The 15,962-nt window shown below is 52.5% G+C and overlaps 5 protein-coding genes across 5 annotated transcripts; 2 read left to right on the top strand and 3 right to left on the bottom strand.

The window, feature by feature from the left end:
• Window positions 1–900: 900 nt before the first annotated feature.
• NUU61_008276 (uncharacterized protein) lies at window positions 901–3,165 on the bottom strand (the record flags this gene model as incomplete). The annotated part of the gene is made up of 1 exon (XM_056658801.1): window positions 901–3,165. One exon carries the CDS (start codon window positions 3,163–3,165, stop codon window positions 901–903), a length of 2,265 nt encoding a protein of 754 aa, XP_056509094.1.
• A 2,159-nt stretch (window positions 3,166–5,324) lies between these two features.
• NUU61_008275 (uncharacterized protein) lies at window positions 5,325–6,333 on the bottom strand (the record flags this gene model as incomplete). Its single annotated transcript, XM_056658800.1, has 4 exons — window positions 5,325–5,582; window positions 5,645–5,838; window positions 5,904–6,141; window positions 6,217–6,333. The coding sequence occupies 4 exons, from the start codon at window positions 6,331–6,333 to the stop codon at window positions 5,325–5,327; spliced, it is 807 nt and encodes a 268-aa protein (XP_056509093.1).
• Window positions 6,334–7,792: 1,459 nt separating this feature from the next.
• Window positions 7,793–10,471, top strand: NUU61_008274 (F-box/WD repeat-containing protein; the record flags this gene model as incomplete). The annotated part of the gene is made up of 2 exons (XM_056658799.1): window positions 7,793–10,297; window positions 10,352–10,471. 2 exons carry the CDS (start codon window positions 7,793–7,795, stop codon window positions 10,469–10,471), a joined length of 2,625 nt encoding a protein of 874 aa, XP_056509092.1.
• A 659-nt stretch (window positions 10,472–11,130) lies between these two features.
• On the top strand, window positions 11,131–12,739 carry NUU61_008273 (GMC family oxidoreductase; the record flags this gene model as incomplete). Its single annotated transcript, XM_056658798.1, has 5 exons — window positions 11,131–11,169; window positions 11,288–11,353; window positions 11,430–11,707; window positions 11,825–12,211; window positions 12,322–12,739. 5 exons carry the CDS (start codon window positions 11,131–11,133, stop codon window positions 12,737–12,739), a joined length of 1,188 nt encoding a protein of 395 aa, XP_056509091.1.
• Window positions 12,740–13,551: 812 nt separating this feature from the next.
• Window positions 13,552–15,398, bottom strand: NUU61_008272 (FAD-binding oxidoreductase; the record flags this gene model as incomplete). Its single annotated transcript, XM_056658797.1, has 3 exons — window positions 13,552–13,846; window positions 13,921–14,080; window positions 14,258–15,398. The coding sequence occupies 3 exons, from the start codon at window positions 15,396–15,398 to the stop codon at window positions 13,552–13,554; spliced, it is 1,596 nt and encodes a 531-aa protein (XP_056509090.1).
• Window positions 15,399–15,962: the final 564 nt, after the last annotated feature.

Below are 15,962 nucleotides of genomic sequence, written 5' to 3'. Positions count from 1 at the left end.
GGTGCTCCTCTGGGTATGGACTAAGTGTTCACTGACTGCTTCATAGATGCCTCGGAGAATCACTGGGTACTCACTGAGCGAGCAGGGAACAGGCCACTGAGCCTGAGGCCAGACTGGAATCTACTCAGTGGCTTGTAGAAAGAGAGAGAAATAGAGATAGAGGAATATACCCTGAACCAGTCGGGTTTCTCATTTATCTCACAGTATCCGGATGTGTGGGCACTCGACGCACCACACGGTACACGCGCAATGATGGGAATGAAGTAGGAACCTAACTCTGAGCGCCCTCATACAAGCGGCGGAAATTAAGAGGAAAAAACCTCCACTCGGCAGAGAAATATGGTACAATATCCTACGTAGAGTTAGTTCCCAACGTATGTCAGTCCGATGACATCTAGGCACTCCAAAATTCTTATTCTAAGGTGGAATCTTTCCAACTCGTCCGAAAAGTGAGCCAGGATTTCTTATTTCTTCCAAACTGTGGTAGGAGAAATCGAATGACTCTAAAATAACACAAAAAACCATCAGGCCATGACATATCAGCGGGTATGGAAGCCCGTTCGAGAGGGCTGATCATGAAAAAGAAAAGAAAAAGATGAGACAGACGATAGTAGAAGATATGTGAAGAGAAAGAAAAGAAAGTGAGAAGGCAGAATGCCTATGTAATTCGCCAAGGACGAGGTCAAGACGAGAAAGCAAAAACGCCAGGATGCAAAGTGGACAGAGTAAGGAAATCAATGCAGTGGTAAAAGAATGTCAGCAACTCGAGACAGGAGCGAGGAGCCTGAGAACAAAATATACAAAAATGTACAAAGAAGGATAGAAAACAAAACAAAAAAAAGATATCGAGAACAGTATCGGTGCAGACAATCCAGCCGATGCAGATACGACGAACGTAGGTCAATGCACAGCCGCCACATTGGCTCGATCGTGGTTCCAGTCAAAGTCAAAAGACCAGAGCGGGTGCTTGCGTCGCGACTCGCCATTCTCATCCAGCATGATAGCCTCGCTGCTGTCGGTGCGGCGACGGGTATGCTGGCGCCGAACCTCCGGAACCGCAGGGGGCGGGTTTCGAGGCGGAGGCTTGGGCGAGGGCAGCGGCGAGAAGCGGTGGATGGGCAGAGTCGGGGTGAGGGGCGAGGCGCCGCTGGTGGCGGGCGAGGGCAGGCTCTCAGAGTAGCCCAGACTGAACTGAGGGGAGCCGACCGAGTTACCGGTCTTCTGCTCACTATCAGAACTAGAGCTCTGTGACAAAGATCCCTGCTTGTCCTTGTGAGTTGCGCCTTGATTTGTCCGCGCCTGGTAGGACGGGAGGGTGGCGTTGGGCGGGAGTACGGCGCTCAGGCGCAGGAAAGATGTTTCGGAGCCGCAGAAGGAATCGCGCGACGGGCCCGATATCATCGAGGATCGATCCGCTTCGGTGGGGGCGCGAGAGGCATTGTAGTTAAACAGGCTTGGTGTGACCTTGCCTTTTCGCTTGCGAAATGCGTCTAACAGATCCTGCTCTTGTCGAGTCACAGCGATAACCCGGCTTCTTCGGTTCATCTCTTTGAGTTCCTCGGGAGAGCTCAGAGGCTGCCGCGGGAACTGCTCCAGAATGGTTGGCTCTGCGATGGTGGGGATTCCACTCGAACGTCGAGATTGGGTTTGTCGGGTCGTGTGCGACGATTTGCCAGTCGATGACATCGATGGGTTCCTGCGCGTCGAGCTGCTGCGTGGGACATGGTGGGATCCGTGACTGCTGGTGGACGGCGCGCGCTCGACCCGCCGTAATGCTGGGCCGACAGCCGCCTGGGCAGTAGATGCTGTGTAGATCTGGGGTTCATATTCCCCGTAAGTGGCCACGCTTTCTCTGTAGGCCGTTTTGTTGCTATTTTTGTGATTGCGGGGTTGTTCGGCCGTTGGAGTTTCCTCTTCCTCATCCTCTGATGAAGAGAGGCAAAGAACACTGGAGTTCTGCAGATCCTTGTTCTTCAAGGTGCTCTTGCTGCTTTTCTTTGTCACGTTGCTCTTGACACTCCGGGCCTGTTGGTACTCGCCATGTCGCCATGGTTCCTCAGGAGAGCTCGTGGCTCTTTGGCGGACTGAGTTTTTGCGCGAAGTTGGGGTCAAGTAAGGATCCTTGGGTTGGCGGGCAGGGGGGCTATGGCGCCTCGAAGACGTGATTGCCTCGGCAGCCCAATGACGCTCTGGATGATCTGTGCGCAATTGCTCTCGACTTGCGGTGTATACACTCGAGCGGCTGAAGGGAGATCTCCGCCCGTCGTACCGGTCAAGGGCCAGGTCTATTTCCTTGGTCCCCACTGTGCGCTCGAGGGGATGCTCGAACCACTCGCTCTCTCTCGCCTCCACGTTAGATCGATCTGGCTTTCGGGAGTGCTGGCGCCTGTCGTCTTTTGTAGATGATGCATGGGGATGGGAGGTCGCTTCGGTGTATCTCCTGTTAGCCGAGGGGCTGGGCGGCCGTTCGATCTTTGTGGTAGGGTAATCGGGAACCACCGTCGAGACCGGCGATGGGGAACAGGTCATTCGTTGCGGGGAAAGTAAAGGAGGAGGCGGGCCAGTGTTTCGAGGCTTCGGGAAGAGCAGAGACAGATCAATGCGCGGAGGTCGCATCTTTCGCTTGGACTCCTTCATTGGACCACGAGGCTGCTTGAATGTGACCTGGGGCTCAGCGTGAAGTTCATGTTGCACTTGAGGCTGCAGCCCTTGGTTCTGAGTATTCATTTTGGACGATTCCTTGGAGCTGAAATAGGAGAAGAGGGTAGACGAAGAGCCAGACTGGTGGATTTTCTTGGAGGGTTTGGAGAGAGGCGGCGCGGGGTGCGAGTGATAATTCTGGCCCAGCAAAGGAGATGAGGCACGCACGCGAAGGTTTTGGTGAGGGGGTCTTGCATCGTTCGTTGACGTCGGAAACGGAACTAAGCCAGTGTTCTGCTTCGGGGCGCTGTCGGGCGTTCGACTGGGTCGAGTTTTCCGAGGCTCGTGCCAACGGCCATGCTCATTGGGGACTGACAGGTCTGTCCCCAAGATCCGCGAGGCTTTGGACGCCTTTCGCTGGGGGATCTTCACGTCCTCTTGACATTGTGCGCTGCGGTTTCGAATTGGATTGAGACTTGACGTTCGGAGCGGCACGTGGATGGGAGATTGTTCGGGGGGCGCCATGGTCAAAGGATCGGGGATGTTGGGGGCAGTCCAATTGCCCCGAACTTCTGTACGTTGCGACCCTGGAAATTCCTGGGATGTCGCAGAGCAACCCAAGTTGGTTATAAACGTTGCGGGTCCCCCGGAGGTTCCAGTATCTCCAGGATCTCAAGTATCGCTCGTTTTCCCTCAATCGATCTGGTTCACTCTGCAAGATGGTCAGTTACACCACGCCAGCACCAACAAGCGGGCGATATGTTCGCGGTGGACCACGTACCGTGAAACCCGAGCGGGACTCGGCAAACTGTCAACTTTTTCCCAGTTTTCCCGTGATTGCAGGCGACAGGAAACACGGGAGAGGGGGAGCACGACCAGGGTATTTCTTTGAAGTCAGATGATGTCCCCCAGATCCCTGTACACACAGGCGAGAGGTGTTTCTTGGGGGGGGGAAAAAGAAAAAAGAAAGGGAGATGAGCCGTGCTAATAGGCGTCACTTCGATCGATTCTCGGGACTTCACACAATCGGGACGCTTAAAGGGGCGACCCACCTGTCGTCTTTTACACTTTGACCATCCCTCCTTCGAAGAGAGAAAAAGAGTGGAGCTGAAGACGCCACGGTCTCAATTAAATCAGGCGGAGGAGTGGCCACTGCTGTTTTCCACCTCAGCTACTGGGGGGGGATGGCCCTGAGTATGGCCTGGAAGAGTAGGAATCGACAGGCACGTCCCCCCACCAGACCAATTGGCAAGGGTGCCAGTTGAGAAGCAAGTGTGGTTCACAGTGTGCCATGGATCACTTGGATGTTAACTATCAGCTATTCACGTATGTTTACCGAGGAAAAGGGCCGTCCATTTACCATGCCATCTGTATAGATGTGGCGCATACCCCTGAATAATCCAGGGTTCACACGTGTGAGAGACCCTGAAAGCCCCCGGGGAAAAGGTATCCAGGGGCGAAAAGGAGAAAGGAAAATAAATAAAAACGTGGGCTAATTTGATTTTGCAGAATCGATCTTGCGCTATTCCAGGAACTATGGAGCATAGTCGGTGATTATTGACGGGATCGGCTCTCCACTGTGACAAATATGCCCACAGATCCCTTTTTCCCTTTCTTACTGACGAATTCCGTGGGCTTGTTCATGGCTTGGGATTTGATTTGCCCCCGGAACATGTCGATATGCGCCTTGAGCACACTGTCGATGTCTGTCTCTTTTTTAATGTCCGGGTGCCCAAGTGACAGAATCAGGTCCAATGGTGTGGCTACTTGCCCCTAGGCTCTACACAAGCCCGCAGATCTCCGATAGTTCCGATCGAGAGCGAGATCCTGTCGTGTCTCCAGTGTGGCGCGTCTCTGACCCACGGCAAGAACCAGGCTCTGACAGCCCGGGGAGAGAGGGAGAGAAAGAGGAATAACCCTAAGGCCACAAGGAAGAATAGTGTATATAGTGTCGATAATAATAACCCAGATAGACCAGATCTATGGACCCGATCAGTCGGAGTTACTTGCGTGTCTCCTATTTCTTGCAATCCTCCTTTTTCTTTTCTTTTTCTGCGAGTCAACCCGAGAAAAGAAGAAAAAAAAAGGTTCAACGACCTGCACGACTTGGATATCTCCACGTTCCAGTGGCAATGGTCCCAAATACGCGGATTCTGACGTGTTTCTATGTCCCAATAGTCGCCTCGAATAACAATAGTGCGATTCCAGTTTCCAGGATTCTGGCAGTCTGGTATTTCTCCCAGCTTTCTTCTTTTCTCTCCTGGTTTTTGCCTCTCGTGCAGATCGCGCAGATCCCTTCTCTGCCGTGTCTGTTCCTCGAGTTTGATTTGCGGACATGACTCTTCTCCAGACTCGACCATGGATTGCGGTTCTCCAGGCATTATGTATTTGGGGTTGTTTTTCTCTGGTGATGGAAACCCCTGATTTTGGGGCCAGGGTTGGCCTTGCGTACATTGACACTTGTATGTACAAACTTTGATCACTGCCAGGGTGATGTGCATTCCCCCACTCTTTCCCCTTCCCTCCTCCCTCTTCCTGTTTTCTTCTTCTCAGGATGGTACATGCTTTGCAAGCGACTGGGGCAAGTCACTGCGATTGATAAAAAGATAATAATCAAAACGAACATGAGAACGAGCATGAGGATGAAAATGAAAATGAACATGAAGATGGAAATTGTCACCGACTCATTCGGTTTTCGCGGCGGGATCAGCGGGACTGTGGCTTTGTGACGGAGGCGAGAGGCGAGAGTGAGGCGTCGTACGTCTCGCCGGCGAAGCTTCCTTAGTCTCCTCGGTGCGGGCCTTCTTGGACGGATGCTCGGGCGACTCAGATGACTCGGCGCTTTCATCGCTGTCACGCTTTCGCTTCAGCGTCTCCTCCATCTCGGCCCGTCTCCTGGCCTTGTTCCATTCCCATCGCTGCGCGGGACTGGGTGCTTCGTACTGCGATGTCGATTCCATGGGTTAGATCCATCCACAAAGAAATATCTAGAGAAACAACTTACGCAGTCCTTGATGTGCAGCATGGGGTCCAAGACATGTCTGACCACCCACTGGACCGATTGCAGGCTCTTGACGAAAGTGAACTTGGGCTTCTGTTGTGTCCAGAAGCCAGGAAGATTCCAGCCGCGTGTCGGGGTCAGAAGGTATTCTTTGCGCAGTCGGTAGACGATCTCTCGGGCTTGCTCTTCGGTGCAGTCTGCAAAAGAGTTAAGAAGCGTATCCACATATAAAGTAACAAGTCCCAAGGGAAAGATTCCATACGAAGCTTCTCGGCAAAAGTCGAGTTCAGATTCGAAACACCCTCCTTGAGGATGAGCGCGACACCCTTACGCAACAGAACCACGTTGGTCATTTCTGCGAGGAGGCCCGGGTTGTCGGGCATCATCGATGGGACCAGACAGTCGTAACAGGCGTGGAGTTCGGGGATGCGGTAGTCGTCTTCGGCATTGTAGCCGTAACATTCCCAGTGCTGCAGCGTAAAGCAGAAATTGCACTTGATCTGTTACAACGATGATTAGATCTGATTGAACATAGGTTCCAAGGGAAAGGTTTCAAAGATCAATGTCATTCTTACCATTGCCTGCTCGCCGTACGACTTGTCGCCACACTGGCATCGAATCTCAGGCGGCGCAGAGGATCCCTCCCCATTGCCAGTTTCTTTTCGCTTGCCGAACTTGGTAAGGTACGCCATGCACCTAAAGAAGAAATCAAGGGGATTGACGGCACGTAGCCCTGATCTTCCAGTATTGATAATAGCGCAGAAGATAGACGGTGTTAATAAACACAGCGCTCGCGAGAGAAACTCGAATCATGGAGCTCGGTCATGTTGGCAAAATAGGGTGATAGGTAATGAACTGTGCCTAATAATATAGCATTTAGCCTTTTCGCTTCGTGCAGCCAGATTGATCAAAAATAGAAAAATAATTGTCAGTATCAAAATTTAGAAGAAAGGAAGTTCCAGCGATACAAGGACATATGTTCAACATGGACTTCCATTTTGGGATATAGCAAGCCCTAGTTTTACATCCTTGGACATACAGGCTCTTTTACATAGCTCAACCTGGATCTTTCCTGCTGTTTCAATTCAATTTAATTGTAATATTGAACTGTTGTTTTTACGCTCACTATAAGGGTTGTTGGACAATCTCGAGACACCAACGCTATCAGGCGACATCGATGTTAGCGGACAATCTGCTATGAGGGCTTGGCGAACATGCTTAGTGCAAAGTTATACCTCTACAGGAAGAAGATATGGTGCCAAGGAAAACTAAGTAAAAGGCGAGAATCAACTTGATTCTCGGATTGAAATGAACAGTACTTCTAGACACTTTTAATACCTGTTACTACTGAAATATATATATATATATATGTATGTATGTATATATATATATTCTCTCCGATACAGATACTGGTGCAGGTTCAAGAACGCCCCCACCACACGTGATCCGTGGCGAGTCTGGTGAACATTTCACATTTCCCTTCAAAGAAAGAGGATCCAAAAAAGATGGAGTGGCTGGTGATTCAGGATGGTTCGCCACTTCCTACTTGCTCAGAACCAAGATCCACGATGTCATAGTCCGCGGGATCCCCACTTGAAAGAGCACAACCGGTTCTGTCAAAGAGAATCCACCAAGTCTGGAGGGCCAGTTTCCGGATTCAAAGTTCTCTGAGAAACTCCAGACTCTCAAGGTACTTTTTTTGGGGGATGCGAAACTGGCCTTCCTACAACTTCGGTCGGGGGATACCCGAGGCCGATAAGTTTTTCCGAGCAAATGTAGAGAAGCAAATGTAAAGACACAAACTCGCCTGATTTTGAGTCGAGATAGTTATCTTTGAAATAAAAGAAAGAACAGCGAACGAAGAACGAAGAACGGAGAAAGAAGAAAGAAACAGTTTGAGGGAAAACGAGGGGAAAAAAAAAGAGACGATGACATGCAATGCCCGGCCCGGATTAATTGTTGTTCTCCGCCCCAACTCCCTTGTCAGCCGCCACTCTTTCTCCCCTTCCCTTCGAACGTCCTTACTTTGGTTTCATCCCCTTCCTTTGTGGCCATGTTCTAAGCGTTTCTCTTCTGTGTGCTCTTGCAGACGTACTCGTGTCGACGGGGCGTTTTGCTGGATTTCTCGCTCCCCCCAACTAGACCGTGACCATGTCTTTCGACGGCCCCAGTTCTATCGAAATCACTCAAGTCCACTCATCAGCTCCCGATCAAAGCGCGTCTCTCTCTGCATCACCATCCTCTCATACAATCCCCACCGAGTCTCGTCTCGTCCGACCCCGAAAACGCGACATGGAGGAGCCAGAAAGAGATGACTCGGGCTCCGGGCCATCGAGTGCCCTCGGCCAGTTTGCCATGGCTCCTGCCACCCGCACCACGGTGGTAACCACCACCACGACTACGACGACCACCTTTCCACCCCTGGTTGTGCGGCCTCCGCGTGCGGTCAGGAATCTGGATACTCGGCGCTATCCTCTCGCAATGTCCCCCACCCCGACATCGTTGCGGAACTTGAAATTCAAGATCGGCGACAAGGCGATGGTTTTCAACGAGCCCGAGGACACGAATAATGCACCTACCGAGCCGCAGAGGCCGGAACCTTACTCCCAACGTTCAGCGATTGATAATGTGATGGCGCAGGATATGTGCCTTCCGAGCCCAAGTCTATCCCCAGTTACCGCGATGAATGCTCTGCATGGCGAGTCCTCATTTGAGTCTGAAGGCCTCGACGTCGATACGGACTCGAGTCTCGATCACAGTGTCTCGCGTCTCCCGAAGAGCAATCGATTGCAAGATGTGGGATCTCGGGCCAAAAAGATATCCTCGCCATCCCTTATGGACATGCCCAAAGTGCTGGAGTTTTTCGATTCGGTCCCTGAAGAGTTGAAAACCTATCTCATGTACCAGTTCCTTCGACGATGTCCCAAACCTACTCTCCATTTCGTGGCCGAAGTGGTCAACCCAACTCTGAAATGTGATTTCCTTGCTTTGCTGCCTCTGGAGCTCAGCCTCAACATCGTCAAATATCTTGATGTTCAGACCATGTGCCGCGCGGCACAGGTGTCCAAGAAGTGGAGACATATAATTAACTCGGATGAGAAGACCTGGAAGGAACTTTTGGAACGTGATGGTTACATTCTTTCAGACGGCGAGCTAGATCAGGCCATTCGAGAGGGTTGGGGCTGGCAGTTCCCTAGTGGAACCGATGGCCACGAAAAGGATCTTAGCGTGCTGTCACCGACCAGCGCGGACAAAGAGACATCTCCAGCTCTGTCACCATCTGGTCCGAGTGAGAGGGCTCTACTGCCATCGCTTTCACTGAATCGGCGACCCAAGCGGAAGGCAAACACGCGCGCCTCGAGCCGTAAACTTGCTAAGCGGAAGGTTTCATCCAGCACGAACGGATACACCGAGCCCGATTGGAAGAAGGGCGTTGCTGCGTCGGAAGCTCCTTACGCTGCTGCCAACGCCGCTGCCGCCGCTGTACCTTATCCCGATGTCGGATTGCCATCCCTCCGCGGACTTTATCTGTTCAAGTCTCTTTATCGCCGACACCATGCTATGCGAAAGGGATGGATGCAACCGGAACTCAAGCCCCAGCACATCGCTTTCCGTGCTCACGACCGCCATGTAGTGACATGTCTGCAGTTCGATGCCGACAAGATTTTGACGGGAAGTGATGACACGAATATCAATGTGTACGACACTAGGACCGGTGCACTGAAGGCGACGCTGGAGGGTCATGAAGGTGGTGTCTGGGCTCTTGAGTATCATGGCAATACTTTGGTGTCCGGGTCTACTGATCGGTCGGTGCGAGTCTGGGACATTGAACAGGCCAGATGCACCCAGGTCTTTCACGGCCATACCTCGACTGTCCGATGCTTGCAGATTCTCTTGCCCACCGAAATCGGTCAGGATGCAAATGGCCATCCTGAAATCATGCCCAAGCAGCCGTTGATCATCACTGGATCTCGTGATTCCAATCTGCGAGTGTGGAAGCTCCCGAAGCCGGGAGACCCCGTTTATTATCAAACCGGACCTCTTCTGGATGACACGGAATGTCCATACTTTGTTCGCGTGCTACCGGGCCATCATCATTCCGTTCGTGCCATTGCAGCACATGGCGACACTCTTGTCAGCGGCAGCTACGATTGCACGGTAAAGGTGTGGAAAATCTCCACCGGACAGACCCTGCATACTTTGCAAGGCCACAGCATGAAAGTGTATAGTGTGGTTCTCGACCCCAAGCGCAACCGCTGCATCAGTGGCGCCATGGATCATACGGTCAAGGTCTGGTCGCTGGACGATGGTTCAGTGCTCTACAACCTTGAAGGCCACTCCTCGCTCGTCGGCTTGCTTGCCTTGGAAAGTGATTTCCTGGTTTCGGCCGCCGCAGACTCCACGCTCCGCATCTGGGATCCCGAACATGGCCACTGCAGGTACAAGCTGAGTGCACACACTGGGGCCATCACGTGTTTTCAGCATGACGGACAGAAAGTCATCTCGGGGTCGGACCGGACCCTGAAAATGTGGGATGTGACCACCGGGCAGTGTGTCCGAGACCTTCTCACCGACCTCAGCGGCGTGTGGCAAGTCAGATTCAACAACCGAAAGTGCGTTGCTGCCGTGCAACGCGACAACCTCACCTACATTGAAGTAAGTCATCTCCGAGTCGGCTTTCAATTGCTTCCTCTAACGGCATTACTTTAGGTTCTCGATTTCGGCGCAGCACGGGACGGAGTATCTGTCAATAAACTCGGGCACCGTCGAGTCGTCAACCGGCGAGGTCGGGAGATCCTGCCCAGCGCCGTCGATGACATGTCTGAATAAACCTCGCCATCACTTGAAACCGACTATTCATGATCGACATACCCCTATTCATCCTTTCTTATGTCCCCTGTCTCTCAATTTTCCTATGTCTACCCCATTGTTTCCCATTCACGATACCCATCCTTATGGCTCTTTGTCTTCCATTGACACCCTTTGCATAGCGCGGCCGGCATTCTCTTGAACATGCTGCATTACGGTGGGAGGGAAGGCGTTTATCTGATTTTCTTTTATTTTCTTACATCGGTTGTCTCTACGAGTATCTTTTTCATTTCTCTTTCTCTTGCCATTCCTTCTGTATCTCATTATGTCTGTGAGGCGTTTGTGTGATCATTAAGTCGGCGATCCTGGCTTCCGTTGTGTTGCGACGCCAGGCAAATTCAAGTTCATACCTTGTGTGATTTGATTGTAATTAGATTCACTATGATATCGGTCATTCTTTTCTGTTGTAATATCTGACTATGTGCCTCTTGAAAGCTAGGGACTGCAGTCAAATCCTGTCGGCCAAAATCATACTTTGCGCCAAAGCCTTGACTTAGTCTCCTGTAGCTGCTGGGGCAGAGGAATAACAGTCCCTAATCTATGAAATAAGGTCAGCCTGCTTGTTGGCTTCAACTGTCTAAATCTTGTTAGCTTATTATACATATCCATACATCCCCACCATGTCTGCCACCCTCCCTTCATCTGTTGACTATGCCATTGTAGGCGGAGGCACTGCCGGTCTGGTCGTCGCCTGCCGACTCTCTGAAGACCTTACCTAACACGCAAGTTATCGAGCTGGAGAGTGGTCCCAACCGCATCACTGATCCACAGGTATAGAATCCAAATGGCTGGTATGCATTGACCGGCTCGGAGCTGGACTGGCAGCTGGAGACTCTTCCGCAAGTATGTGCTACTCTAAGACCTGAAAAAGGGGGGGACGGGAAGGGCAAAACTAACTGTGAGCGCCCTTTTTTTGCAGCCAGGACTGAATAATCGCAGCCAGGACCATTCCGCCGGGAAAGTACTGGGCGGATGCTCAGCCATCAACGGACTGATCTTCGTTCCCCCATCCCCAGCAGGAATAGATGCCCGGGCGAAACTGGGGAACCCAGAATGGAACTGGGCATCGCTGCGGCCGTATCTCCAGAAGTCATATACTCTCTCCCCATCCGGGCAGCCGGGGTCTGGTAGTGGTGGTGGTGGTGGTCAGGAAGCGGATCGGCGCAATTCAACAATCAACGGCCCGATTCAATTAACGTACCCTTTTCTTTCGGAGGAATGAAACCATCCGCTGATCCAGGCGTGGAATGATGCTTTCAAGGACCTGGGCTGCGAGTATACCACCGACTTGTTCGCTGAGGACAGGACCGTTAGCACGCGTCCGTATGCGGCGACTGTTGACCCAATCTCTGGTCTTCCCAGCAGTGCCGAAGGTGAATACGGCACAGTCGCCTCCAGTCGACCAAACGTGACTATCGTGACCGATGTGACAGTGCACAGAATTCTGTTTGACTCTGGTTCGGGGAATATCTCTGCAACTGGCGTGGAGGTTGAATGGAATGGAAGCACCGCTACGTTGAAGGCTGCCAAAGAGGTAATCCTAGCGGCAGGCGCTTTTCACACCCCGAAACTGCTCGAGATCTCGGGTGTGGGTGCCAAAGACCGGCTGAGTGCTTTGGGTATTCCGGTCGTGCTGGACCACACCGGCGTGGGAGAAAATCTGCAAAACCATGTCATGGGAATCTTGCCCGTGCCACTGGCGTCTCGACCAGACCTTCAAGACCTCACGGCCTATATTAAAGCCAAGGCCTTTGCACGACTGGATCCAGAGGAACAAAGTAGCTTCTGACTTCGACCACCGGCTCCGACAGCTCCTTCGAGAAGGTTATCCAGTCGATCAACCAAAGCTCCGACGAAGCCTCCGCGTTCTTGCTCCTGAGTACGGCACCCGGAAACAATGCCGTTCTAGCCATCATTCCCAGCTACCCATTTTCGCGAGGAAGCACACACATCTCATCCGCAGACGCAGACGTCAAACCAACCATAGACCCGCGCTTTTTCGCGCACGATCTCGACCTCGAGATCCTGGCCCGCCATACCCAGAACTTGTATCGTCTGATCTCTGCCCCAGCTCGGCAGGACTTCCTTCATTCAGAGTCGGCACCACCTGATCTGGACACTATCAGGATGAGGCTGTGTGAGTCTATGGCTTTCACGACGCATCATTCGTGCGGGACAACTTCCATGCTTCCTCGTGAGGCTGGAGGTGTTGTTGATCAAGAGCTCTAGGTGTATGGGACGGCTAATGTGCGCGTTTTTGATGCGAGTATCTTTCCGCTTATCACTCATGCGAATCCTCTGGCGGCTGTGTATGCGGTGGCTGAGCGGGCGGCAGATATTATTCGGGGAGTGTAAAGCTTGCAAGTTGACCATATAAGATAAACATATATGAGTGTTTGAAAAGTAGGGCTGAACTTGGCTGTTGGTCATATCAACTAGATTAGATCCTCTCAATAAACCACCCTTATTCTACAGCACACACATAAACCCATTATAGTAACATCCATCTTCAATATCTCCCATCCCATCTCTGATGCTGGTTCCTCAGGAAGAACACCCGAGCATCAGGTGACTTTGTCGTAGCCTGATATCCATGGATGAGACATCCTTCCCGATTAGGCAATTGTTTGCTCCTGCTCCCTTATATTCTTGGTAACCTTCCTCCAGTCACGAACCAGGGACTAGTAGCCTAGCGGATATGGTGCACCACCATCCCCCAAAGGGGGAGCCGGTACACCAAGTTCTCGCAGGCCGAGGGTGGTCCTTGGTACGAACCCAAGAGGGGGAGGGGAAGGGTTTAGAGGCGCCGAGGCCTCTAGGCCCCTCCCCTTTTTATATCTTTTTTTTCTTTTTCTTCTTTTCTATTATTTCTGTTTGTTTTTCCTTCTCAAATCGAGTCTTGATGAATCCATGAGACTCATGTCTCTTTCTTATAGACAATTTTCATTTCACCTTGTTATGTCCCTACTGAACTCGTGTTCTAAGTCCAGTCTTCGAGTTGCATCCTACTTCCATATCCTCTCGACACGTATGGCTATCAATCATATCCCAGATCCACGCCGACACAATCTTCCATCCTTCCGCTCCACCCATCGCTCACTGCCCACGGCCGTGCGTGCATAGAACATATCCCGCGGGTCATACCGTACCTTGATGGCCTCCAGCCGGGGGTAGTTTCTGCCGTAAAACACCCGCTGCCAATCCGGCTGGTTGAAGTCTCCTTCATTCAGGTACGCACCACTCCCAGGTGTGAGAAGCTCGAGGCGAGGGAGGAGTTCCTTTGTCATTAGCTCTTGGCGTTGTACATCGACAGCGCGGTCAGTATAATTGTATGTCCTGGTTCAGTTAGTTCGGCTGAGGTCCATGATCAAGAGCAGTCAGGTTACGCCACGCAGAAAGGCATCACGTACGTTCCTAGTGTCACGGAGATAGCGGAATTGCGCCACGCCGGGTTGACTGCGTTGTTAGGCGGCTGTGTCCTTGATACATTCATGGAGATGCCTGATATCACAGCGTCGTCTGCGGCGATGCTCCGGAGCGCGGAGAAGAGAGCGGTGGCGTTGTGGTTCACTGTCGAGCGCGGGATCAATCGTCCCCCAGCTGGGCATCGGTGATATTGCTCTGCGGGTTCATCTTCTGGTAGCTATTGAAGAAAGTAGGAAACTCCTGGATGTCGTATTCTGCATTGCATGCGTCAGTCAGTCCCTTCGTATCCGTGGTTCCAGGGGTCAACATGGGGCTTCATACCGTATGGAATCTTGTGCCGCTTCAACAGCTCCACCGTCGACTGCAGATGACTCTGCAGCTGTTCCCTCGTGCCACCCGGCAGCGTGATGGGGGTTACACTGAACGAGTCCTCGATGACCGCCCAGACCGCCACGCCCCCGGCATCCACGACAGGGAGAACGGCCACGACGAAGTGTTGAATCACATCCCAGAAGACGCGGGGATCTACTTCGGACCCATCAAACGTCAGGGTCGCCGTAGCAGTGCGCCGCTCGGGGTACACCTTGACGACGCCGCTCAGAACCACGGCATAGGTCCCTCCGCCTCCCCCTGCAAGCGCCCAGTAGAGATCTGGGTGCTTCTCAGGCGAGACAGTCAGCAGCTCACCCGCAGCGGAGACAACTTCCCACTCGAGTATTTGGTCCGCAGCCAGGCCGAACAGCGACGCAAGCTGGCCGTGACCGCCACCCTGGCTGTAGCCACTAGTGACGCCAATAGTAGGACAGTTGCCCGTGAGGATGAGCTTGTTGCGCGCATGTGCAGCAGCCATAGCCTCGAAGCCCTGGACGCCTGCGCCGACGCGCATAGCGGGGCCCGAGTAAACGGGGGAGGTATAGTGCAGGGACTCCATATGTTTCAGATGGTAGGTCCACAGGACCACGGCGCCGGGGCCGGTCGATTTGCCCAGGTAGTCATGGCCGGTGTTGCGGATGACGACACGGATGTTGTGGCGCGACGTGAAGGCGAGGGTTTTGCGCACGTCAACTGCCGAGCTGACATTCACTGCGTACCGCACGAACGGGTCTGTGGTGCAGGGGGCGTCGGGCGGCAGGAAGGGATTGCAAGAGAAATTCGTGAACCAGGCTTGCATCGGGGACCAGGCGGTTTCGTAATGCGTGGCCGGGAGGGGCCAGACGGTCTTTAAATCGGCGCAGGCACGGGCGTCGTAAGCGCCGAAGGCCTTGCTCGTGTGGCACACGCTGCCGAGGGGGGTTGTGGAGATCAGCCTGCCGCCGATAGTGGCATTGAAGTCGCTCCATTGCTTGACTGATGGCCAGCATGCGTCCCCGGGGAAGCAGCGGCAGGACGGTGAGGAGAGCCCTGCCTGGATCCCAGGGAGGAGAGTGATGAGGAAGAGGACTAAACGTGTTGCTTGGGCCATGGCAAATAGATGAGTTGAGTAGCAGAAAGATGTGACTCAGGGATATCCGCGAGTCTATATACCCAGTGTCCTATATATACCGACAGAGCGGAGCTGGTTTCACTTGTAAGACTATGCTTACTACGTGACTGACAATCTTGGAACCTTTGAGGGGTTGGAGTAGAAGAATCAACTGGGATGACGAGAGCATAAGCTTGGTCTGGAGAAAACTATTAAAACTAGCTAGCATCCAGGCCAGGAGGAAAGGGTTCGCCGGCATTGCAATGCCCAGTCTCAGAGTTGTATCCTTGTTGCCCTAATCGCAAGAATGCAACGCCCTCGAATCTTCAAAAGATCGATTCCAACGAGCTGGGCTACTATGGCCAGTTCGAGGGTAGCAAAGGGCGATATTTGCCATGCAAAGATGTCATGCAAGCACTTCGTCGAACATAATTTCGGTTCCCCACGGACCGGTGCCAGATATGATCGGGAAAGAGTGGAATATATATATCTCTCGGGTATTTTGAGATGGTACCTCGAATTTCCCTGCCATAACCTGAAGGGCGCAGCTGTTATACCACGCCT

Source organism: Penicillium alfredii, assembly GCF_028826965.1.
Source record: "Penicillium alfredii strain IBT 34128 chromosome Unknown utg000010l_segment0_segment0, whole genome shotgun sequence".
Taxonomy (NCBI): domain Eukaryota; kingdom Fungi; phylum Ascomycota; class Eurotiomycetes; order Eurotiales; family Aspergillaceae; genus Penicillium; species Penicillium alfredii.
Note: the sequence above shows the minus strand (reverse complement) of the source record. Positions and strands in the feature narration are given on the sequence as shown.